General features: G+C 36.9%; 1 protein-coding gene across 3 annotated transcripts in view; it reads right to left on the bottom strand.

Moving 5' to 3' along the window:
• COP1 (COP1 E3 ubiquitin ligase) overlaps nt 1–27,909 on the bottom strand; it is a 257,866-nt gene that overhangs the window by 219,698 nt on the left and 10,259 nt on the right. For 2 of the 3 annotated variants that reach the window (XM_003258927.4, XM_012511523.2), the window contains exons 2-3: nt 15,199–15,258; nt 6,181–6,278 (exon numbers count right to left, since the gene is read on the bottom strand). In XM_003258927.4, the coding sequence (XP_003258975.2) occupies nt 6,181–6,278; nt 15,199–15,258 (158 nt within the window). The remainder of the gene's footprint in view (nt 1–6,180; nt 6,279–15,198; nt 15,259–27,909) is intronic. The other variant, XM_030823941.1, reaches the window with a different exon arrangement.

Below are 27,909 nucleotides of genomic sequence, written 5' to 3'. Positions count from 1 at the left end.
CATATTTAAGACTACTTAACGCTTAAGAGGAAATTAAGTTCAAAAGAAACTTTTAAGTGTGTAATTTCTACATACAAAGAGTACCTTGGAGAAATTGCAGGTTCGGTTCTAGGCCCTACAATAAAGCATGTCACATGAATTTTGGTTTCCCAATATACGTAAAAGTTCTGTTTACACTATACTGTAGTTTAAGTATTATGTCTTTAAAAAAAGTATTAACATACACGTTTATTAAAAATACTTTATTGCTAAAAATGCTAATGACCATCTGAGCCTTTGGCAAGTCATAATTTTTTTGCTGGTAGAGTCTTGCCTCCATGTTGACGGCTGCTGACTGATCAGGGTGGTAGTCATTGAAGACTAGGCTGGCTGTGGCAATTTCTTAAAAGAACACAATGATGAACATTGCTGCATCAATTGATTCTTCCTTTCACAAAAAATTTCTCCATAGCCTGCAATGTTATATGATAGCATCTTTCCCACAGTAGAATTCCTTTCAAAGTTAGTCAACCTCTAAAGCCCTCTTGCTGCTTTATCAACTAAGTTTATGTAATATTCTAAATTATTTGATGTCATTTCAACAATGTTCACAGCATCTTCACTAGGAGTAGATTTCATCTCAAGAAACCACTTTCTTTGTTCATCCATAAGAAACAATTCCTCATCTGTTTTAAGTTTTATCATGATAGTACAGCAAAATTCAGTCACATATTCAGGCTCCACTTCTAATTCTAGCTCTCTGGCTACTTCCTCCACATATGCAGTTACTCCCTCTACTGAAGTCTTGAACCCTTCAAAGTCATCCATGATGGCTGGAATCAACTTCCACCAAACTCCTTTTAATGTTGATATTTTGACCTCCTCCCATGAAACGTGAGTGTTCTTAATGGCATCTAGAATGGTGAATCCTTTCCAAAAGGTTTGCCATTTACTTTACCCAGATCTCAGAGGACTCATTATCACTATGGCAGTTATTACGAAATGTGTTTCTTCAATAATAAGACCTGAAAGTCAAAATTACTCCTTGATCTATGGGCTGCAGAATGGATATTGTGTTAGCAGTATGAAAACAACCTTAATTTCTTTTGTACATCTCTATCAGAGCTCTTGGGTGACCAGGTGCATTGTCAATGAGCAGTAATATTTTGAAAGGAATCTTTTTTTCTAAGCAGTAGGTCTCAACAGTGGTCTTACGATATTCAGTAAATCACGCTGAAAACAGATATGCTGTCTTCGGGCTTTGTTGTTCTATTTGTAGAGCACAGACACGGTAGATTTAGTATAATTCTTAAGGGCTCTAGGATTTTCAAAATGGTAAATGAGCACTGGCACTTAAAGTCACCAGCTGCATCAACCCGTATCAAGACAGCCTGTCCCTGGAAGCTTTGAAGGCAGGCACTGACTTCCCTCTCCAGCAATTAAAGTCCTAGATGGCATCTTCTTCCAAAAGAAGGCTGTTATATCTACACTGAAAATCTGTCATTTACTATAGCCACCTTCAACAATGATTTTTACCTAGATCTTCTGGATAATTTGCTACAGCTTCTACATCAGCACTTGCTGCTTCACCTTGTACTTCTATGTTATGGAGATGGCTGTTTTCCTTAAATCTCTTGAACCAACCTCCGTTAGCTTCAAACTTTTCTTCTGCAGCTTCCTCACCTCTCTGAGCCTTCACAGAATTTAGGAGAGTTAGGGTCTTGCTCTGCATAAGACTTTGGCTTAAGGTAATGTTGTGGCTGGTATCTATCCAGACTACTAAACTTTCTCCATATCAGCAATAAGCGATTTTGCCTTCTTATCATTCGTGTGTTCACTGGAGTAGCACTTTTAATTTCGTTCAAGAACTTTTCCTTTGCATTCACACCTTGGCTAAAAGATCTCAGTGACATTCTTCTGAGCACACAGAGATATGAAGTGAGCACATGGTAGTGGAAAAGTGGCATCAAGAGACTTAATGCAGGGTTGCCATAAACTTTCAATTTGTTAAAAAAAATACAACTTCCATAAAGTGCAATAAAGCAAACAAAGTGCAATAAAAGTATGCCTATATATACAATTTTGTTACAGAAAAGTACTACAGGCAGATCAGTCAGAATTTCAAGCATGGAAATAGATTATAAGGATAAAACAATGTGCGTGATATGAAATTTAAGTAGAAGTTCACAAAAAAAGGTAATGAGTGAAATTTCTGGTATTGAATAAAAAGCTTACTTATATATTTTTAAATCAATATTTAAGTAACAAATCACTATAACATTTAGATTCCACCGGTTACATTTTAAAAAGTGATAAAACAGTTCTGAAGTAATCATATTTATAATACTCTAGAAATTACTCTCTTTTTTAAAACTTTATTTAATTATTTTTGAGACAGAGTCTCTGCTTTGTTGCCCAGGCTGGAGTGGAATGGTACACTCATAGCTCACTGCAGCTTCAAAATCCTCAGGCTCACATGATCCTCTTACCTCAGCCTCCCAAGAAGCTAGGACAACAGTTGCGTACCAACACGCCTGGCTAATTTTTTACAGAGACAAGGTCTCGCTATATTGCCCAGACTGGTCTCAAACTCATGGCCTCGAGTGAGCCTCCTGCCTCAGCCTTCCAAAGTGTTATGATTACAGGTTTGAGCCACTGCACCTGGCCAAAATTATATTCTTTACAATCACTTAAAGTTATGACGAAAAAATTTTAATGCAAACTTAAAAATATGCAAGGATCATCACTTTTCAAAATTTTCATATGAGTTATACAAGCAAAAAGTTTTAAAGAGTACTACTACAGAAATTATGTGGACCAGTCCTCTACCTATGACTAGGCATTGGAAGTGTAAGGTCTTATCAATTAAGTAGATGCAAGGATGCCAAGAATATCTCAGAATCACATAACATATGCTCAATTACTTTACCAGGCTAAGAGGAAATCTGAAATCATTTTAAAAGGCTCTAGGTCTTCTTAACCCAACTAAGAACTGCAGGCGTTATGCAACTCATGCCATCTTAAGCTGAAGCAATGAAAATAACTTAGAAGACATTTTTTTGTATAGAAAAAAACAAGTGATATTCCACTTTCAGGAACACATGGATCAACATATCTCAGTGACATTACTCTGAGCCAACAGGAGATAGTCTCTACACACCTAGTGTAAGACCTTAGGATTTGGCTATCACTGAACAAAGGACACGGCTAGAAGAGGTAATCAGCAGAAAAACACAAGTAGATGTATCAGGATGAAATGTTATTTCCACAGTTGACAATATGATCACACTGAAAGCTGCACTAGAGATCACTGTCAAGATAATTTCTAGCTTAAAAAATCAGTAATTGGGCCGGGGCGGTGGCTCACACCTGTAATCCCAGTACTTCGGGAGGCCGAGGTGGGTGATCACGAGGTCAGGAGTTTGAGACCAGTCTGGCCAACATAGTGAAACCCTGTCTCTATTAAAATGACAAAAAATTAGCAGGGTGTGGTAGTGTGCGCCTATAATCCCAGCTACTCCGGAGGCTGAGGGAGGAGAACCACGTGAGCCCAGGAGGTGGAGGTTGCAGTGAGTCAAGATCATGCCACTGCACTCCAGCCCGGGTGACAGTGTGAGACTTTGTCTCAAAAAACAAAAACAAACAAACAAAAAAAACAGTAATTGGCCAGGCACAATGGCTCACACCTGTAATCCCAACACTTTGAGAAGCTGAGGCAGGAGGATCACTGGAGCCCAGGAGTTTGAGACCGGCCTGGAAAACATAGTGAGACCTTGTCTCTACAAAAACAAACAAACAAAGATAGCCAGGTATGGTGGCACATGTCTGTAGTCCCAGCTACTTGGGAGGCTGAGGTGGGAAGATCACTTGAACCAGGGAGATCAAGGCTGCAGTGAGCCCTGATCGCACTACTGCACTCCAGTGGGTGACAGAGTGGGACGCTGTCTCAAAAAAAAAAAAAAAAGTCAGTAAATGTGACTTCACTGTTCATTAGATACATACATTTGAGAATATGTAAGGCCAGGCGCAATGACTCACACCTGTAGTCCCAGCACTTTGGGAGGCTGAGGCGGGAGGATCGCTTGAGTCCAGGAGTTCGAGACCAGCCTATCCAACATGGTGAAACCCCGTCTCTACTAAAAACACAAAAATTATCCGGGTGTAGTGGTACACGCCTGCGATTCCAGCAACCAGAGAGACTGAGGCAGAATCCTTGAACCTGGGAGGCGGAGGCTGCAGTGAGCCGAGATCGTGCCACTGCACTCTAGCCCGGGCAACAAAGTGAGACACTCTGTCTCAAAAAAAAAAAGAGAATATATATAATGTAGGGGATCACTTTCCAGCTTAAGTGGCAGTATATTTTTATATTCTTTCTATACTTGTATATAACTCTCTCTCACTATTTAGAAACTCACAAAACAGAATTTCAAACTTGTGAACTAATGAATGTTGCCTGAAACATCTAGTAAATACCAAAATCTTCAGAACATCAGATTCCTTTATATATTTAACCACTCCAAAAGAGTAACTAGTTTTCCAAAGTTATGACTACAGAAAAATCATAGTGATCTTTAGTGATCCTAGATTCCACAGGGCAGCATCAATCCAAATTTACAAGCTCAGGGACAAAGGATTTTGCCCTACAGGATGTGGTTTCCCTATTATCTAAACTAGGCCATCAAGTCTCATCCTGCAAGGTACCACGCCACTCAATATTTCTCTCTTTGTTCTTTTCCTAAGTTCCTTCTCCAAGTTTGCCATAAAACTTTAGCCACTTAGAAGAATTTGTCATTCTAGCAGAAAATCTTCAATTCCTTTAGCACCCCTTTCTGTTATGTAATCCTCCAGTGATTTTCCTTCATAAAAAAAAAATTATAGTGAAGAGTAACAGAGAAAAAACCATTGTAGCTAAGGCACTTTTAGAGCAGAGATAAAAAGGAAAACCATAGCTGAATATGTTCAAATTCATAGTTTATTTTAAACAACAATTTGAGCTAAAAATCAAACTGCCACCAAAGTACTAGCAGGTCAGAATCTAATACAAAAGTAGTCACCACACCCCAACTCTGAGCATATTAGTCTTTAAAATGCAGAATTGACCTTTTTGATATATAAACCCAAGAGTGCCCTACTTCATGCCTACTCATACCTGAAAATTAATCTTTAGCTTATTATTCATTCCCAAAACACTCAGACTAAAGGTTTCCTACAGTATCTTAGGATAGTTAACATGCAGAATTTTTCTGATATTCACAGTTGGCTCTGACTAGTTATTATTTCCGATCATTTATCATCTATACTTAAGGATTCCCTATTCATGTCTCTCTTCTCTAGTTCTTACCACTCCTCTCTCAAAAGTTCTCCTCCATGTATTCCTTCCTAAGTTCTTAATTTTTAATTGCCTCCCTAGTTCAGATTCTCTTCACCCATTCACTCCCAACTCAGCAAGCATCACACCCAAGTTTTTTTGTCCCCTTGCCCTCAATATTCAACAAACCTGGGTTCCTGACACCCATGGACTCTTTCTCACTTCTGCCCCAAAAGTAGGGATGCATAACACTTCACAGGGAGACATAAAGGTGTTCAGAACTGCTGCCATTTTTGTTAAGCCTCACATCCAGTCTGTCATCTACATCAGCAGTCCCCAACCTTTTTGGTACCAGGGACTGGTTTCAGAGAAAATAATTTTTCCAGACCGAAGGGAGGTGGGAGGGATGGTTTCAGGATGAAACTGTTCCACCTCAGATTATCAGGCATCAGATTCTCATAAGGAGCGCGCAACCTAGATCCCTTGCATGTGCAGTTCACAATCAGTTTCATACTCCTCTGAGAATCTAATGCCACCCACTGATCTCACAGGAGACAGAGCACGGGCGGTAGTGCTCGCTCGCCTGCCAGTCCCTCACTTCCTGCTGTGCAGCCCAGTTTCTAATAGGCCACAGACTGGTACCAGTCCATGGCCCAGGGGTCCCTGATCTACACAATAATCTGAAAGTTTTATGAATTTTTAAATAAAACTTAAAAATAAAATACTAACAATGTATAGAATCTATGTCACAATCCAAGAAGGGGAAAGCACTGTGGTATATAGTAGAGAGAGACTTGCTTACCACTAAGGTAGGTTTTCTGAATAAATTAGTGCTAGCACACAATTTTGGGGATCGAAATATTTTTAAAATAAAAATCATTCCAAAGACTCACCCAAGAAATTAGGATACAGATGGTCAATATTGTCCACAACATAGTTACACTTGGGACATCTATTATTGTCCTCCAAACTCTGATGAATACACTTGTAGCTATTAGTAGGGGGGGAAAAAAAAGGCTTAATTAAATCAATGAAAAATTAATAAACTGGTCACAAAATAATGACTATTAGTCTTCTATTCCTCATTTTCAACATAACTAATCTAACAAATTTATTTTTGTTTATATTTTTACATTATCAACAGGATATACAGGGCACTTACTGGGTAAACAGTACACAAATGTTATTTCAAACCAAACTCAAACATCAAGGACACTATACAAATTTAAAAAGCTGCACTCCCTAAATTTTAAGTTTATGCAATTTAGATAGTTCATAACAACACCAGAAAAGCTAATGCCTATAGCTCAGTTAAGCAAACAGACTACTCATATTATTGGCATGCTAATACCCTTAATACTCAGAGTTCATTCAAATAAAAAAGAAAAGAGAAACAGAAACCTCAACCAAAGACAAAAATTAGTCAATAAACATGAGAAAACCATCATCTTCACGAGTCACAAAAAGCTGATTTAAAATTATATACTAGATTTTACCAGTCAGGATAGAAAAATAAAATACTGCCAGTAAGGCACAACGGCTCATGCCTGTAATCCCAACAATTTAGGAGGCAGAGGCAGGAAGATCACTTAAGGCCAAGAGTTCGAGATCAGCCTGGGGAACACAGCAAGACTCCATTACTACAGAAAATGAAAAAATTAGCCAGGCGTGATGGCATGTGCAGCTACTTGGGAGGCTGAGGCAGGAGGATCACCTGAGCCCAGGAGTTCAGGGCTACAGTGAGCCATGATTATGCCAGTGCACTCCAGCCTGAGTGACAGAATGAGACCCTGTCTGAAAAAAGGAGAAAAAAAGACAAAAGAAAATAATGTCATAGTTAAAGAATATATGTGGATATGAACAATCTCAAGTACTGTTACAGAAAATGTTAACCAGCACAACTTTCCTAGAAGGCAAGTTGCAGGAAAAACCTTAAGGTTTTACATACCCTTTTGAATATTTTACTTCTAGGAATTTATCCTAAGGAAATACATATTTAGAAGGGTGTTTAATACAAGGTTATCTGTAAATAGCAAAATAAAACAGAAGCAACCTAAACACTAAGAAACTGACTAAATAAATTTGTAAACATCAATCCAATGTAATGCTATACAGCCATCCAATACAAATTATTGTAATTTCTGTGCCATAAAAATAAACTACTCATAGTTATTGCTAGAGAACTGTGATTACAGAAAATTTTCCCTTTCTTACATTATATATTTCTATAATGTTAAACCTTTTACATTTGTGTTCCTCCCTATTAAAAAAAAAAACTCCTTAAATATTTTTCAACCAAATCATGGAAAAGTGTCAAACTGATATGAGAAAAAAATGTTATTATACATACTGCTGAATAAAAATGACAATCTATAACATAGTGGATATAATATAATCCCATTTCTCTTAAAAAATTATATATGTGTACATTTAAAATAAACCATAAAAGACAATCCTCGCAATGTTAACAGTATTTGTCTCTGGGTCATATAATTATGGGAAATGTTTTCTTTGTAGATGTCTTTAATTCAGGTTTCTATAATAAATAAGTATTACTGGTAACACTCAGGAAAAAAATGATTTCTAAGAAATTACAAAGGTGATCTGTAAAAATTATTCCTACAGAGAAAGCACCTCTTTTATTATGTATCCAAATTACTATAAATTTACTTGAGCTTTGTAAACTGAAGTTGATTTTTATATCCACTTACCTTCCCCCTCCACCTTAACAAAATACAAAATAAAACAAACAAAAAAATAAAAACCTACATTCTCCAGGTTTCACCCTTCTGGTTATCAACTACTTTCACATCTCACATTTGTTACTTTCAAGATAAGTAAAAAGGGGGAAGGTGTGAAGAATAAAAGTAACAGTGGTCTTTGGCAAATCACAGGGGCCTAAAGACTGAAGTAAATGCCAGGCACATAATGGATATGCAAATATCTACCGAACAAATGACCTGCACAATGTTCCAAAAACAGTATCATCACCTCTTGCAACTATGACAAGGCTAGGATTACCATAATCACAAAATATGCTTCATGTATGACTGAAAATTTCCTACATGGAAATTTCACTGAAGGAAATACCATACTAAATCTTTTTTTTTTTTTCATTTTTATTACAAGGAAGAAGCATAACGTAGGCATGCAAATACAATAGACTAAGAATCACAACATGAAGAAATTTATAGTCTGCTTAGGAAAAAAGGAAATGAGTTAACATTACCAGGAAATATACATACAAAATTTAACTCTTTTTTAAAATCAGCAGCCTGGGCAACATGGCAAAACTCTGTCTCTACAAAAAAAATAATAATAATAATAATAATAAATGCAAAAATTAGCTGGGCGTGGTTCTGCATGGCCTATGGTTCTAGCTAATCGGGAGGCTGAGGTTGCAGTGGGCAGAGATTGCATCACTACACTCCAGCCTGAGGGACAGAGTGAGAATCTGTCTCAAAAAAACAACAAAAAATCGGCAAGTTCAAACAAAGCAAGTCATAAAGGAGAGACTCTGAAAGGTTATTAAAGATAAGAGACGGCCGGGAGCAGTGGCTCACACCTGTGATTCCAGCACTATAGGAGGCCAAGGCGGGCAGATCACCTGAGGTCAGGAGTTCAAGACCAGCCTGCCCAACATGGCAAAACCCCGTCTCTACTAAACATACAAAAAATTAGCTGGGCATGGTGGCAGGCACCTGTAATTCCAGCTACTCAGAAGGCTGAGGCAGGAGACTCGCTTGAACCCGGGAGGCGGAGCTTGCAGTGAACCAAGATCATATCACTGCACTCCAGCCTGGGTGACAAGAGCAAAACTCCGTCCCCACCCCACCCCACCCCAAAAAAAAGGTAAGAGACATGCCAGGCTGGGTATATCTGCTCATGCCAGTAATTCCAGCACTTTGGGAGGCCAAGGTGGGCAGATCACTTGAGGTCAGGAGTTCGAGACCAGCCTGGCTAACATGGTGAAACTCCTCTCTACTAAAAACACAAAAAATAGCTGGGCATGGTGGCAGGTACCTGTAATCCCAGCTACTCAGGAGGCTAAGGCAGTGGAATCACTTGAACCTAGTAGGCAGAGGTTGCAATGAACTGAGATTGTGCCCCTGTACTCCAGCCTGGGTGACAGGGCGAGACTCTGTCTCCATAAAAAAGAAAAAAATAGTTTTTTGTTTGTTTGTTTTGTTTTTTTAAAAGACAAGGCCGGGCGCAGTGGCTCATGCCTGTAATCCCAGCACTTTGGGAGGCCAAGGTGGGCAGATCACTTGACGTAAGGAGTTTGAGACCAGCCTGGGCAACATGGTGAAATCCCCATCTCTACTAAAAATACAAGAGTTAGCAGACATGTTGGTGCACGCCTATAGTCCCAGCTACTCAGTAGGCCAAGGCAGGAGAATTGCTTGACCCTAGGGAGCATAGGTTGCAGTGAGCCAAGATCACGCCATTGCACTCCAGCCTGGGCGACAAAGTGAGACTCCGTTTAAAAAAAAAAAATTACATAATAAAGGTAAGAGATGGGTTGACAGATAAGTAGAACATTATGGGTTTTAGTAAATAAGTTTTCTTTAAAAATAAATGATAGAAAATGTGCATATGACAAGAACAAGCTAAGCTGTTAAGTCAGAGAGGAGTTTGTTAGGCTGGGTGCAGTGGCTCGTGCCTGTAATCTCAGCAATTTGGGAGGCTGAGGCAGGAGGATTGCCTGAGCCCAGGAGTTTCAACCAGCTCAGGCAATGTGGTGAAACCCCAGCTCTACAAAAATTTTAAAAATTAGCCATGCATGGTGGCAGTGTGTCCCTGTGATCCTAGCTACTCAGGAGGCTGAAGCAGGAGGACTGCTTGAGCCCAGGGGATGGAGGCTGCAGTGAGCCGTGTTTGCACCACTGCATTCCAGCCTGGTGACAGAGTGACACCCAGTCTCAAAAAACAGAAAAAAAAATTTTTGTCAATATACAAGAAATTATTCCAAAATCTAGTAGAAACTCCTCTTTTCTTTAGCATCCTAATCATATTCCACATCAATAGGCTTACTACACTATCTCTCAGACAAAAAAAAAAGAAATGGGACATAGCTGGAAGTAACTGTCCTCACTAACACTAGTTCAAACACTAGTGATTTTTCTGCATTGCACTTGATAAAATCCATTTATACTGTAAAATCAAAGTACATCAAATTACATACCACTGTATACAACTTAAGTGACAACAAGATGCATTGAGTGTATCTTAGAGCATCTACTACTTCACTACCACCCCAAAGGAGACCTGCCTTAGTTTGAGAAATAGTTACTATCTTACCTTGTACTTATTTCTGTATGTGCCTATCAGCCCTTCTTCTATTTGGTCATTAAATGCAAAGATTTGTTTTACCCTCTGTACCCTTAATGTTTAGCACAATATCCTGTTAAAAGAATTCAAACTCAGTAAATGTTGAACGCATGAATGAGTAGATATAGCCAGAAAAGCAACATATGTCTGTCTGCTGCCTTCTGGATCATATAAAACAAATTAGAAATTTTCAGTATTTCTTACCCCAGTAACTCTAATTCATTCTCATTCATCTAATCTACTTGACCATTACCAGCCTGCATACAAAGCTTTGGATGCTAAGAGAAGGATAAGTATCCAGATTAGTGCTCAACAACAGGTGGGCATAACAAAGAGGTAAAAGGGATACATATCTCAGGTCCACCTGAGAAATTTTCAAGCTACTCACACTGCAACTCTTAAAAATAATTATTTTAATTCTGCTGATATAAATGGGTACCTATTTCCTCTATTAAGTATGTATCTGCTAATAAAAAATGTGTATTTCTCTATAGATGTATATGGTTATGTTTCTTCTACTATGTATACACTTGCTAACAAATATAAATATCTTTTTCTATCTATGTAAACAAGGATGAGTAGATATAAAAAACTAAGTAATCAGAAAATTCTAGAAAAAAGAATAAACTATAACACGGTCAGGACAAATTAGGACCAGTCATTACATCTAATAACCAACTGTAAAGAAAGACCAAAAGTATGGTGCAAGATGATGGATTAGCCAAGAGTCTCAAAAGGCAATCTGACACTCAGGCTTTATCACCCACATGCTGGGAGATGACGATGCTGAAGGACCCCATGAACTGTAACTAACTTGTAATGAAGCAAAATAGTAAATCAGGGCTTGGTAGACATACAGTACAGGGCACAAGCTGGAGGCAGCAAATGGGCAAAGACAAAGAGCCAATTTTATCTCTACATTATGTAAAAGTCAGATTTCTCATTATATCATTGTATTTCAGTTAGGCTACATATACAGGTAACAGTAGGTTCTCAAGTGGGAATAAATAAAGTGAAAGAAGTTCCTGCTATATTGTCTCCAAATTGTTACTAGGAAAGACATTTTCACTTGGGAGGAGGGAAAAACAGCTGATGTGGTCCAATCTGATTTAGTGGTAATAATGTGGATGAGCTCTGAAGTGGTATACTGCTTGAATCCAGCTTACTAGCCAGAATTTACGTTACTAGAAAGTTGACACAAGAGGCTACAGTTAATGACTGAAGTTTCATAGCCCTCACATGTTAGGAAAGAGTAAATAATTATAAACTTTTGCTTTAAACAAAACTGCAAAAAAAAAAAAAATCAGTATAGCAAGCCTGATGTTGGAATTGACAGCCTCCAGTTTTATTAGTTCCTGCCAACATTATGGCCTCTATCCTACTGAAACCTGCTCTCCAGTGGGTATCTTAAAACACATTCTCGGCCAGGCGTGGTGGCTCACGCCTGTAATCCCACTTTGGGAGGCCAAGGCGGGCGGATCACAAGGTCAGGAGATCAAGACCATCCTGGCTAACATGGTGAACCCCGTCTCTACTTAAAGTACAAAAAATTAGCCGGGCGTGGTGGCACACGCCTGTAATCCCAGCTACTCAGGAGGCTGACGCAGGAGAATCACGGAATATCCAGGAGGTGGAGGTTGCAGTGAGCGGAGATCGAGCCACTGCACTCCAGCCTGGTGACAGAGCAAGACTCTGTCTCAAAAAAAAAAAAAAAAACACGTTCTCATCAGGGTATAACATAAAAATGAAATTGTATTATAATAAGGATCTAAGCCTAAATTGTTTTGAGAGCAGGAGGAAAAGCTATTTAAGAAAGCAATGGGGCTTTCCAATAATGACCTAAAGACAACATGAAGATTATAAATTTATTGAAAAGCCCCAGCCTGTCTGTCCATTTATAAGGTCAATCGGTAATTTATTCCACTTCACAACATAGTGAAAAAAGGTCACTGAACTGATCCAGGGCCTTTTTTAAAAAATGCCACAATGGATATGTAAGTTACAGGACACTCAGGAAAATTAAAAACCTCACTTCACAATCTATTTCATATTTCAACACTTTTAAATCTATAAAAAGAGGAGGAATTGAAGGAGTAAAAAGAGAATGAGGAAGAGGAGGAAGAGGACAGCAGCAGCACAGAGTGAGTAACTTGACAAAGGTTAGGTAAGTTTCAGAACCAGAAGTAGAATCCTGGTCTAACAATATCAAGAACTTGTTCTTTTAGCGCTAGATGAGTACTTCTCAAGGGAGGAAAATTTTGTCCCCCAAGGAGTATCTGCAATGTCTAGAGACATTTTTGGTTGTCACAACTGCAGAGATGAGCAGGGGTGGTATTGGGTAGGGGTCAAGTATACTGCTAAACAATCTATAAAGCACTGTGCAGTCACCTACGACAAAGAATTATCTGGTCTAATATGTCAATAGTGACAAGGTTGAGAAAGCCTAGTCTAGATCACCTAATTTTCCAGAATAATCATAATCCAAAATCTCTGAAAAAAAACATATGGTTTCCTATGGAAATGCTAAGATGCTAGGTCAATTTACGGACCAAAGAGAACATTACTGCCGAACGATGGCCTGAAAAGGCCAAGACCATACCTGTATCAGCCCCAAAGCAAGACCCACATGTCCAGAATTTCATTGGCAATACAGAGCAGAAAGTGATTCGTGAATCATAATAATGTCAGTGATATACCAGAAAATAAAAAGTATTCAAGAAAGCAAATGACTTAAAAAAATAGTAAAAGGATTCTGAAGGAATACCTAATCATTCCTTTTACCCGTGATAACCTGAGGAGGTAGGCAAGAAAAACTAGATAAAGGTGGACATTTGTATTTTATATTACATCTTCCTGTACAATGAGTTGTTTTTTAAAGCAATAATATACATTGCTGTTATCATTTTAATACTTTATTTTATAAGAAAGAATATAGATAATACAAACTAAGAAAGTGATTTTTATTTAAAGCTTTTTAAGTGACTAGCAGAGGGAATACACCTATCACTAAAGCATCATGCTCCAGATGAAATGAAAGATCTTACAGACTAGTGTTAATATCCAATACTCTTCATGATGAAGGGACATCAATCTGCCAGATATCATATCCAACTTCAGCATAAAATTACGGGCCTGATTTCAATATGAATTAGAATATAAGGAGTATTAGAACACAAGGAATACTAAGGCTAAAATAATATGCCAACAGAATAGGTTTAAAAATAAGCAAAAATAATAATTAAAAATACACAGATTACATATGCATTAGGATGGCTACTATCAAAAACCAACAAAATAAGAGTTGGCAAGGATGTGGAGAAATTGGAACTCTTATGCACTGTTGGTGAGAACATAAAATAGTGCAGCCCCTATAGAAAACAGTATGGCAGTTTCTCAAAAAATTAAAAAAATTACCACATGATCCAGCAATTCCACTTCTGAGTATACACCCAAAAGACTGGAAAGCAGAGTCCCAAAGAGATGTTTGTACACCCATGTTCACAGCAGCATTATTCATAGTAGCCAAAAGGTAGAAGAAGCAACCCTAGTGTCTACTAATAGATGAATAAACAAAATGTAGTGTATATATATATACATATATACACATATATATGTATATATATATACACACATATATATATACACATATATGTGTATATACATATACACACACATATATATATATACACACACACAATGGAGTATTATTCAGCCTTACAAAGAAATTCTGACACATGCTACAACACTGATAAACACTGAAGACATTATGCTAAATGAAATAAGCGAGTCATAAAAAGACAAATACTTCTATTATTCGAGGTATCTAGAATAGTTAAATTCATAGAAACAGAAAGTAGAATGGTGGCTGCCAGGGGATATGGGGAAGGGGAAATTGGGAATTGTTGTTTAATGAGTGACGAGTTTCAGTTTTGCACAAAAAGTTCTAGAGATCAATTGTACAATAATATGAACATACTTAACACTACTGCACTGTTCACATAACTGTGGTTAAAATTATAAATTCCTCCAAGACTAAGGAACCAGAAAAAAATATATAAAAAATATAAATTCGGTATTATGTAAATTTTAAAATTAAAAAATTTTTTTAACGTATGAGTTAACCTGGCATGATATAATGTAAAGTTAATATTGAGCAAAGTGTTAAAAAAAAGAACACAGAACTTTTTAATCCTGTATTCTTTTTCCATGATCTTCTTAGCCTGCTTTACTGCGTTCTCCAACCTATCCCCACAAGTGAGTAATTAGTGCTTCATGGTTGGTCCTGATTGTCCAGTATCACTAAGAACAGCAGTGAAAAGTTCTTATTAACAATTAATAAATGCAGAAGTTTTCAAATCCATCAGTAAGGCCTATGCTAAATCTAAACATTTGACAGAAATTATGCGCCAGCTGTTATGTTAACTGCCTTAAACTGCCAGATCTACAAAGACATGTCAAGAAAAAAAATATGACTGTAAGATAATCAAAGTTGGTTTAAAACACGTAACTTCTCATTGGCTACATTTACAGATAAGTTTTAAAATGTTAAAAGATTATTTTACTCAATAGAATTGTCTTACCAAAAGCTGTGGCCACATTTTGTCATGTATGCTTCTTCAATCATATCAAAGCAGATGGGGCTAAAAAGAAAAGAAAAATAATTGATTGTTTTTTAAAGTAGAGTGATTACAAATTGGAAAAGACTAGTAACAATACCAATGAAATCATATTTCAATATATAGTTTAGAGCTAAGTCTTCAAACATTCTATCAATAAGAGATGAAATTTCTATTGAACTAAACTTTAGGGGATTGTTGGTAAAATGATGATTTGTTCAGGATGACCCTAAGGGCCACTGAGCTTCAAAATGAACTCAATGAGTAAATAAAAATGGTTCCAATATCTTAAGTCGGCACATATTTTCAATAGTACAATGCAGTCACCAGAGCCCTTAAGAAAGCTCTACCATCGTTTTCTACCATCACCTGTACTCAAAAGCATGTACCCAGACCTGCTAAATACTCTTTTCTTCCTATCCCAAATAAAGCTCATTCCTTGAGTGATAAATTTATAATTCCAGTTTCGACAATGCTTGTAGGTAATGATGACAATAATCATAACAACTTATTAGCTGTTTAAATAAAACAAACTATACACATTAAACCCACAATATATATTAACTCATTTAATAGTTTCAACAACAAAGTGAAATAGGGACCAACTACTAGGCCCGGTTTATAGATGAGGGAACAGAAGCAGAGAGATGTTAAAGTCACACAGCTAAGAAGTAACAAAGTCAAAATTCAAATTCAGGTCTATGTTCTTAACCACTTGTCCTATACTACTTTCTGATACTTTAAATACCAATTATAATCCTCTTCTCCCCTCTTTCCCTATAAAGAATAAAAAAAAGAATACTCAAAATCCCAACCTTTTTGGTACTTAGGATTAGCTATATGATATCATTCTGGCCAGTGAAATACAGGCATCAGTTTCTAAGGGGCCACCATCTATGAGAACAAAAATGCAAAACCTTGTAAAAAGATATTTCCTTTTATCCTTCCCTTTTCTTCCTTACTAAAATTCTGATGCAGTGTTCAGAGATACAACAGCCATCTTCTGACCATGAAGACAAAAACCTTAAGGTAGGAAGAGAGGAGGATACTGGTTCCTGGATGAAATCCTTGAGCAGCTGCATCAGCTTTGGATTGCCTTCACTGGACTTCACATTACATGAGAAGGTAATTCTTGACTTGCTTAAGTCAATGTTTATCAAGTTTTCTCTTATTGGCATAGAAATCCAAATCCTTACAGATGATACAATGACACTTAAAACTGTAACTGAAAATACACTCACTCCTTCAAGAAAAATTTCTTGAGCATAAACACTATCCCTTAGAATACAGGAATGTAAAGTCTAATGGCAGATTCAAATATGTTATAGATGATATTACAACACAATGTGAAAATATATACAATATATACAATAATGATAAATACATAATAATAAGAGGACACACTGGCTACAAAGGGACCCATAGTAAAGAAAACTGAGATTTGGGGGTCAGAGCAGGAGGAATGGCAAAAGAACCAACCAATCAATTCACTGAATATGCCAGGAGCTATTTAATAGAAAACAATACATACATAATCGTTAGCATTTTGAGAAAGGGGTATTTAATGTTTGAGGATCCTTCAAGTATGTCACTGCTAAGACACAGAACACCTCTATGCAAATTTTTAAAAGGCACTCTCACAGCTTGAGCAATATACTGAGACCTCATCTCTACAAAAAACAATTAAAAAAAAAAAAAACTAGCAAGCATAGGGGCACACACCTGTAGCCCCAGCTACTCTAGCTAGTCCCAGCTCCTCAAGAAGCTGAGGAGGAAGGATCACTTGAGCACAGCAGGCGAAGCTGCAGTGAACAGAGACTGTGCCACTGCACTCCAGCCCAGGTGACAGAGCAAGACCCTATCTCAAAAAGAAAAGAGAAAAAAAAGGGTACCTCAAAGAACTAAGGAATGTGTTAAAGACTTTCGCCTTTAAGTTGAGTAAAACGGTAATTCACTGGTGGATTTGGAAAAGAGGAGTGATGTGATTTGACACAGTAATGAACCAGATCATTCTACCTGCTATGCTGAAAAGAAGACTAAAGGGAAGCCAAGTGTAGAAATGGTTATGGAAGCTATCATAATCCAAGTGAGAAATGGTGTTGAAACAGACTAGGGTGGTAGCAGTTGGGTTGATGAGAAGTGGTGAGATTCTAGATATATTTTGAAGGTAGAACTATGGTTTGCTGATAGATGTTGGGTATGAGACAAAAATCAGTGAAGGTTTCTGGCCTGAAAACTGGAAGAAATGACTACAGGTTTACTTCGCACAGAGCTCCATCATCCGTTAGTTTATTTAAAAAGAAAACAAAAAAAGCAGGAGTACAGTACATGTCATGTCACATAATGCGTTCCACTAATACTAAAAGTTACAGTACCTAAAAATTACTATCAAATCAGTTAAAGCCAATAGCTTTTAAGAAATGTATTCTGAATAACAAGTGAATTAAAGAAGGTCTCCATTCTTTTTTTGAGACAGTGTCTCACTCTGTCACCCAGGCTGGAGTGCACTGGCATGATCATGACTCACTGCAACTTTGACCTCTTGGGCTCAGGACTTGGCATGATCATGACTCACTGCAACTTCGACCTCTTAGGCTCAGGACATCTCTCCTGCCTCAACCTCTCAAGTAGCTGGGACTACAGGTGCATACCACCACATGTAGCTCATCTATACACACACACACACACACACACACACACACACACACACACACACACACACACATATATATGGTGCATACCACCACATATAGCTCATATATATATATATGAGACAGGATCTCCTTATGTTGCTCAGGCTGTTCTCAAACTCCTGGGCTGGAGCGATTCTCCCACTCTGGCCTCCCAAAGTGTTGGGATTATAGGCATGAGCCACTATTCCTGGATGAAATACTGGCTTTTAGTCACAGTTCTACGCTACAGCTTTCAAGAAAAGTGAAATTAATCCTAGCTATGCCATCTACAGCTTTGTGACTTTGAGCAAGTAGTTTAATCTAATTGTAATTCCTTATTTGTATAACAGGGATGACATTTATATCATAGAATCATTACACAGATTAACAAGATATCTATGAGGTGCTCAATACAATGCCTGGCACACAATATTCACTGAGTGGCAGAATACACCAAAAAGAGAAAATACAGGAAAATATACATTAGTAATAGGACTGGTGCTATGGTCTGATATTTGTGTTCTCCCAAATTTCATATGTTGAAATCTTAACCCCCAAGGTGGTGTTAAAACATGGGTCTTTGGGAGATTTTTAGGTCAGGAGGGCAGAACTCTCATGAATGGGATTAATGCCCTTACAAAAGAGGTCTAAAGGAATTTTATCCCCTCTTCCTCCATGAGATCAGGCAGATCCAGAGAGCAGGCACTGTTTGTGTATCAGGAATCTAGCCCTCACCAGACATAAAAACCTCCCCATATTTGTGGAGGCTGAATTTCCCAGCCTCCACAAACATGAGAAATAAAGTTTTGTTGTTTTTAAGCTACCTATTTTATGGCATTTTGTTATAGCAGCCTCCACAGACTACAATACTTAGGAAGGGTACTATCCACGCAAGCCAAAAACTTTAAAGAATTCCTGTCAGAAACACATAGAATAAAGAAAAAAGGGCTGGCCAATTACTCCCCTTCCCAAGAAAGGGATGAAAAATCTCGGAAACTACAGAAATGAAGAGGAGATCCTAATGAAATACCATTAATTCTTTCCAATTTTGAAGAACAAGAATATACCAACAGTAGGTTAACGGAAAAACTTATCCATTTAGAACCATCCATTTAGAAAAACAATCCATTCAGGACCCCTGTAACCTGTAACACTGTCAATCAAAAGCATTCAAGGAGAATGGGCAACCCTGCGCTGAGTGAGTCTGTTGGCAGCTCACTTTTTCAACACCATGTGCTCACTTCGTATCTGTGTGTCACATTTTGGTAATTTTCACAATATTTCAAACTTTTTCATTATTATTATACCTGTATAATTATCTGTGATTAGTGATCTTTGATGTTACTACCGTAACTGTTTTGGGGAGCCACAAATTGCACCCATATTAGATGGCAAACCTCATTGTGTTCTTACTCCTCCACCAACCTGCTATCCCCCCTCTCTTCCTCTCCTCAGGCCATTGCATTCCAGCCTAAGTGATAGACACATACACACACACACACACACACACACACACACACACACAGAGAGAGAGAGAGAGAACAAACCATCCCAGGGCTGTGACATATGTGAAATGTTCTAACATACATGTAATTGAAGTCACAGACGACAGAGAAAGAGTTAGGAAAAAATATGAAGAGACAGTAACTGAAATCATTTTCAAAATAACAAAAGACATCAAACCACAGATCTAAGAAACTCGGAAACCCCTAAATAGGGATTTCAAAAACAAGAAAATATCCCTAACACGTACAGTGCACTTAAACTGCTAAAACCAAAAATAAAAAGAAAACCTTGAAGGCAGCCCTAGAAAGACACATTACATACAGAGGAATAAAGATAAAAACAGAAACAGACTTCTCATCAGAAACTATACTAGCCAAAAGACAATGGAGCAGGCACTGTCTAACTGAGAATTTTTTTCTTTCAGTTCTTTTATTATTGTTACTGCATTTACTTCTTTCAGTCCATTTTGAAATATTAGATTATAATTGTCATTTGTTTTGGTCATATTTTTCTGGCTTGCTTTCATTGTTTCTAGGGACAGTATTATGTTTCTTTTTCCGCTGGGAATTCTTTGTTTTTCATTTTTTAGTGAGAAACAAAAATACTTCTTTAAAATACTAAGAGAAAAAACTTTCAACTCAGAATTTTATACTCAACAAAAATATCTTTCAAAACGAAAGCAAATAAACTCATTTTCAAACAAACACAAATTTAAGAGAATTCACTGCCCACAGACCTGTACTACAAGATACATTAACGTAAATCCTGCAAGCAGAAGGAATATGAAGACAGACAGAAATTAGGATGTACACAAATAAAGAGCTCTAAAAATAGTAATGATGAACGTAAATACAAAATACATTTATCTTTCATCACTAAAAAATGAGAAACAAAGGTTACCAAAGGAAAAAGAAACATAATACTGTCCCTAGAAACAATGAAAGCAAGTCATAAAAATATGACCAAAACAAATAACAATCATAATCTAATATTTCAAAATGGACTGAAAGAAATACAGTAACAATAATTAAAAAACTGAAAGAAAAAATTCTCAATTAGAAAACTTTAGCAAACTTGTTCTGAAAAAAGAATTATTTTAAAAGGGAGGTTAAAAAAATCAGGAAAGAATTAGAATGAAAAAGAAAGGAACACAAGAGTAAATAAGCATAATGGATAATGATTTCAGATGGAAAAAAAAGATGGTTATTGTAAGCATCTGACTTTATAACTCCCACCACAGAACTTTAAATATAACAAAATACTGAGTATCATTCAAACTGCTGCAGGGTGAATATCCATCATCCAAAATGGTTGTGACCAGAAGTGTTTCAGATTCGGATCTGTCTGCATTTTGAAATATCTGCATTTATATTCTTACTGGTTCAGCATCCCTCGTCTAAAAATTTAAAATCCAAAATGCCCCAGTAAGCATTTTCTTTGTGTGTCATGTTGGCACTCAAAAAGGTTCAGATTTTGGAGCATTTCAAATTTCAGATTTTTGGATTAGGGACACTCAACCTGCATTAACAGAGATTATTTTGAACTTTTACCTCTTGTCACTGTTTATTAAAATCGTGTTCTTCAAGCATTAAAATGCTGTGAAGAAGACATTTTTATACCAACTGCCAGAAGGACAGATATCATACTGCACAACCTTAAGCTTGCCAAAAGATAATGTATGTCACTTGGGACATTCAAAAAAAAAAAAAAGTGCAGAACAGATCCAGATACAGAAAATTATTTCACGTATCTAATATGCATTTATAAGACATATCATCTCAGTTAATCAAGGGTCACATTGCAATCAGGCCCAAGTAACATCATTAATCAGTGCTCTATTTGTGATTCCCTTTTATATGCATTATTTCCTTCAAAAGTAGCATCCAAACTTATTAAGTGAATTTAATAAGTACTTATAAAGTACTATCTTAGAACTGTCCAACAAACTAATATGTATATAGTTCAATACATGCATATTTTGATACAAATGCTAACTCCATTATGCTTTCATAAAATGTGTCAAATGTCTTATAGTAGTACTGGTTCCAACTAAAAAAAAATGAATCTTTCAAAGGTTAAATACTAAAAAATAATATTACTGAGATAATCAGAGCCAGGCACAATCTAGAGTCATTTAGAAAAACAAGCAGTAGTTACACCTCACATAAACAGGACCGCAGAAACACTTTCGTATTTTGATACCAAATGCCAAACTCTAGCAAATAATCACCTGATTCTTTGTGATTTTGTAATTTATAATGCCTTTTTACATGCATTATATACCCTAAACCTCATAATCTCATAGAATATTACTACGTCCCAATTTATACACGAAAAAACAGACTCCAAAACAATAAATTATGTGTTCAAAGTTAAATTTCAAGGTCTTAAATTCCAAGCCCAATGTTCTTTCTATCTTGCTATAATCTCAGAAGAGTAAAAAATAATAAAAATATGCATCACTGTGATTATGAAAATCAAAATCACAGCTATCAGCACATGGAAGACCTTGGAAAAATTATTTTAAATATACTCAAATTTATATACAACTTCAAGAATGAAAGACGCCCAGCAAAAGGGCCATGGAAGTGTTTCTTCCTTCTTCACAAAATTTTCAAAACTTGAAATTTCTCTAGCTTCCTCTTTTCCCTTAATTTCTTAATTTTTCCTTTGCTTCCTTCAAAAGCAGCATCCAAATTCAACTGGCCACAAGTATATTCAGGACTGAAAGAAAAAAAATGAGTAAAAAGAAAAAAAAAAATAAACCTCAAACTCTTCTTTATACCTATACTGATAACACTAGATCCTCTGAACCAATCTTCACAGGCAGCAGTTAAGTTCCAGTCTATGTCCCATCATCTCACTCTTTCCTAGTTCCATTTGCTCTAATAAAAAGCCTTAAAAAACTTAAATCTCCATTTTTTCAAAAGCAGAGATTAAACTTATTTGATATTTTGTAAAGTGATTCCTCCCTAATCTGTCTCCATCAAGACCTCTGTTTAACACTGCCTTAAGTCACAGGCTCTATGAATAAGGAGAAGAGAGGTAAGGAAGCAAAAGAATAGCATAGCGGCAATCATTTTAGACTCTGTAATTTAACAATAAAATATTTTTTTAAATAAGGATTCTAAATAACTATGTGCTAGCTTCAGGGCCGGAACTTCGAAAAGGATGAGACCACAACAGACTAGGAAGGAAAGGACACCATGATTAATACAAGTAATAGGCATGAAAAGATAATGCAGTTGAACCAATTTCTGGTATCCATAACAGAAAAGTAAGATTGAATCAGGGAACTACATATGGCCAAGAAGTACCTCTGCTGATTCCTCTTATCCCAATACATTCTTAATCTCTTCCTGGATTTTATTCCATTCACACACTCCCAAGGCTCCTGCCCAAACACAGAATCAGTTCTAATCACCACCAAAGGTTTACAGTTACAGAAGATTTAATTCCTCTCGTGTAGTTATAAGTTAGGCACAGGTGAAACAATTAGGAGAATCCTCTCATAGTAAACCACAAGTAACAACAGTACCAGGCCTCAAACACAGACACAGATCTTCACTAGTGCTCTATCATTAATGTGACTAATACTTTTCTGCTTCTCAAGACTACCCGCTTACAATATATAGCCCCTTCAGCACCAACACTACACCAAGAACTTTAGGCCAACTCAAGTGTTTCTCATTTTATTTCCAATTCCTAAAACACAAAATATAATTGGCCAAAATATCTTTCAAGCCAATTCCAGTAAGATGTAATTGCTATGCTTTGGTCACACTTCAGAAGAGTACCCAATCACAGGCCAATCAACTGGGGAAGATACCAAGTTCACACAGAAGAAAAACAAATGCCTACATAGGAGGAGCTATAAAAACAGGAATTTCTATTACAATATAAGAAAATATGAACAGGGTACCATGTGTGATACATTTCATTAGACAGTATCCCCATCCCATTATTCAGGGGTGAAAGAAATCTCCAAAATGCATGGGAGATGTGCTCCTTGTAGCCCTACTTGGATTTTTAAGATTAATTTTTTTAAAAAATTGTTTCAGTAGTTAAGTTTTATTTCACAAATACAGTGCTGAATTTAAAATATAGTACCAATTAAACTAGTCTTCTACTCTTGAAACAAAAACCTAAACACTGTATATTGCATATACCACTACACAAAATGCATTCAAACAGTGAAAATCTGGATGACAACTTTCCCTTAACTTCCCTTTGGCTACCAAGAAACATACTTCTGTCTGACCGAAGTTAATTATTAAAAATGAAAACACAACCTTTAAAGAGTAATAAATGAATGGCCAACAAGCACTTGAAAAGATGGTTAACCTCACTAGTGAAAAAGGGAATGCAAATCAAAACCACAATGAATAACCACTTCACACCCATTAGGTTGGCTATTATCAAAAAGGAAAACAACATGTTGACAAGATGTGGAGAAATTAGAACCCTTATGCATTGCTAGTAGGAAAATAAAGTAATGCAGCTACTATGGAAAACTGTTTGGCAGTTACTCAGAAAGTAAAACACAATTACCGTATCACCTAGCAATTACACTGTGGGTAAATGCCCCAGAGACTAGAAAACGTATGTTAAAACAAAAACTCATACACAAATGTTCACGGGAACATTATTCATAAAAGACAAAGAGTGGAAACAGCCCAAATGTCCATCAACTGAAATATAAATTATATTAAAATGTTATTTTAAAATAACTTTAAATATTATTATATGTTATTTAATAATATTCCCACATAATGGAATATTACTCAACCATAAAAAAGAATGAAGTGCTGATACAGTCACAACATGGATAAGCCTTAGAAACATGTTAAGTGAAGGACATGGGATACAGAAGACCATATATTATATGATTACATTTATATGAAGTGTCTAGAATAGGTAAATTCACAGAGGCAGAAAGTAAATTAGTGATTGCTAAGGGAAGAGGAAAAGGAGAGTGCTTAATGGGTACAGAGTTTCTTTAGGGGCTGATAAAAATGTTCTGAAAATAGACAGTGGTGATGGTTGTGAAACACTGCCAACTGTACTAAAAACACAACTGTACACTTTAAAACGGTGTATTTCAGGGTTGTGTGAATTTTACCTCATTTTTTTAAACAAAAGGAATAGAGAACTAACACTTTTGACAAGGGAGTAGCAGAATAGATCCTATAGAATGGAAATATACTATTGCAAAATTTTTACATTGTATATGAAATAATATTTGAAGGTAGAACACGAAAGATTTAAAAATGAGTATTGTAAACCTCAGAGCAACCACTTCCCCCCACCAAATACACACAATCATTAATAAGCAAATAGTGGAAATAAAATGGAAATCTTAAAAACATCCAATTAATCCCAAAGGCAAGAAAGGAAGAAAAAAAGAAAAAAGAAATAGAAAAGACAAATAGAAAACAAAGAGCAAACAAGACAGTACACACAAAACCAAGCACATCATAATTATGTTAAAATGTAAACAGTCCAGCTAATCCAACTAAAAGGCAGACAGTTGGCTGGGCGCAGTGGCTCACGGGTGTAATCCCAGCACTTTGGGAGGCCGAGACGGGCGGATCACAAGGTCAGGAGATCAAGACCATCCTGGCCAACATGGTGAAACCCCATCTCTACGAAAAATACAAAAATTAGCTGGGCATGGTGGCATGTGCCTATAATCCCAGCTACTCGGAAGGCTAAGGCAGGAGAATCACTTGAACTCAGGAGGCGGAAGTTGCAGTGAGCTGAGATAACACCACTGCACTCCAGCCTGGCGGCAGAGCAAGAAAGACTCTGTCTCAAACAACAACAGCAAAGGCAGACTGTCATACTAAATAAAAAGGAAGACTGAACTATACTCTGGGTACAAGAAACCCACTTTAAATATTAAAACACGTACATAACAGACATGAAGAATAAAAACACACCATGTAAACACTTATGAAAAGAAAGCTAGGCCAGGTCAGTGGCTCATGCCTGTAATTCCAGCACTTTGGGAGGCCAAGGCAGGAGAATCGCTTGAGCCCAGGAGTTTGAGATCAGCCTGAGCACCATGGCAAGACCCTGTCTCTACAAAATAAAATTAAAAAAAAAAAAAAAAATCAACCAGTTGTGGTGGCCCATGCCTGTGGTCTCAGCTTCTCAGGAGGCTGAGGTGGGAGGACCACTTGAGCTTTGGAGGTTGAGGCTGCAGTGAGCTGTGATCACGCCACTGCACTCCAGCCTGGGTGACAGAGTAAGACCCTGTCTCAAAGAAGAGAAGAGAAAAAGGAGAGGAGAGAAAGAGGGAGAGGACAGAAAGAGGGAGAGGGAGAAGAGAGGGAAAGAGGAAGGGAGGGAAGGGAAGAAGGAAGCCGAAGAGGCTATATTAACATCAAAGTAGATTTCAGAACAGGAATATTATCAGGAATAAACAGTGACATTTCAAAATGATAAAGAGATCAATTCACCAACTCTAAATCTGTGTAAGCTTCAAAATACACGAAGCAAAAGCTGAGAAAACTAAAAGGAGACATAGCCAAATATAGTTAGCACTGGAGACGATTGAAGAATATGTAACTGACAGTACAAGTATACAGAAAATGAATAGAGTATACAGAACTTAAATAACACATCAACCAACTTTACTATTTGACATGTATAGAACCCCAGCCTACACATGGCAAAATACTCATTTTTTTTCAAGTGCATATGGACCATTAGCGAAGATAAAGCTTAAAGTGGACCATGAAACGAGTCTCTATAAATTCAAAAGGACTAAAATCATACAAACTATATTATCTGAACAAAGTTGAATTATATCACAAATCAGACACAGAATGATACCCAGAAAATTCTCATTTAGAAATTAAACAACTGCAGCCATAAAAAAGAATGAAATCATGCCCTTTGTAGCAACATGGATGCAGCTGGAGTCCATTATCCTAAACGGATTAACACAAAAACAGAAAACCAAATACCACATGTTCCCACTTTTAAGTGGGAGCTACACATTGGGTACACACAGACACAAAGATGGGAACAAGAAACACCGAGGATTCCAAAATTGGGGAGGGAGGGGGTTAGGAGCTGAAAAACTACCTATTGGGTACTATGTCCACTACTTGGGCGACAGGACCACTAGCATCACGCAATATACCCATGTAATAAACCTGTGTATGTACAGGTAAAATAAACAACATACTTCTGAATAATCCATGTTTCAAATAAGAAATCACAAGAGAAATGAGAAGTATTATGAACTGATAGAAAATTTGAAGATACAGCTAAAGTAGGGATTAGAAAGGGAAATTGATAAGATTAAGTGTTATTGAAAAGAGGGCCAAAAATCAATTATCTAAGCTTTCATACTAAGAAACCAGAAAAGAAAACATGAAACTCCAAGTAAGCAGAAGAAATGTATAAAGTAAAACTGAAAATTGGTGGAATAGAAAATGAACAAACTATATAGAAAACCAATAATATGAAAGTTGATCATTTGAAAAGACTAAAAAAAATTAATAATCCTCTAGCTAAACCGTTCAAGGAAAAAAGAAACACAGGAACACAAATTATCAATATCAGGAATGAAAGATGGAACACCATTAACAAATCCAAGACATTAAAAGAATAAGGGGTATATTATTACTATGCCAATAAATTCAGCAACATGGGTGTAATGGAGAAACTCTTAAACTACTAAAGTTCATGAAATATAGAACCTGAGTAGTGTCTATTAAAGAAATTGAATTACTAATTAAAAACCTTCCCACAAAGGGAAGGAGTGAAATCATACAAAATATATGACGACCCAAAACTATGGCTTCACTAGTAAGTTCCACCAACCACTTATGGAAAAACACCAATTTCATACAAACTCTTTCAGAACATAGAAGGGGAACATTCCTTACCTTCTTTTAGAAGCTAGCACTGGCCAGGCACAGTGGTTCATGCCTATAATCCCAGCACTTTGAGAGGTCAAGCACGGGAAGATCACTTGAGCCCAGGAGCTCAAGACCAGCCAGGGCAACACAGTGAGACTCCTGTCTCTACGCAAAAAAAAAAAAAAAAAAAAGAAAGAAAGAAGAGAAAGAGAAAGAAAGAGTGAAGCCAGCAGGAGGGAGGGAGGGAGGGAAAGAAAAAGTGAAACCAGCAATAATACCTATGTTACGGGTTAAATTTCCATCCCTCGCAAAAGAAAATCTCATACTCTAACTCCCAGTATCTCAGAATTTGCATTTGAAAATAAAGCCTTTAAAGAGATAATCAAGGTAAAATACAGTCATATTGGTGGACCCTAATCCAATATAACCAGTATTCTTCTAAGATACAGGCAACAGACAGACTGAGAGGTTACTAAGTTATGACACAACAAAAAGTGGCCCAACCTAGGCAAGATGGCAAGACCCTCATCTCTATTAAAAAATTATAAAAATTATCCAGGTGTGGTGACACATGCCTGTAGAGCCAGCTACTAGGAAGATGAGGGAGGAGGATCCCTTGG

Source organism: Nomascus leucogenys, chromosome 12, assembly GCF_006542625.1.
Source record: "Nomascus leucogenys isolate Asia chromosome 12, Asia_NLE_v1, whole genome shotgun sequence".
NCBI classification, from domain to species: Eukaryota; Metazoa; Chordata; class Mammalia; order Primates; family Hylobatidae; genus Nomascus; species Nomascus leucogenys.
This window is presented reverse-complemented; position numbering and strand designations above follow the sequence as displayed.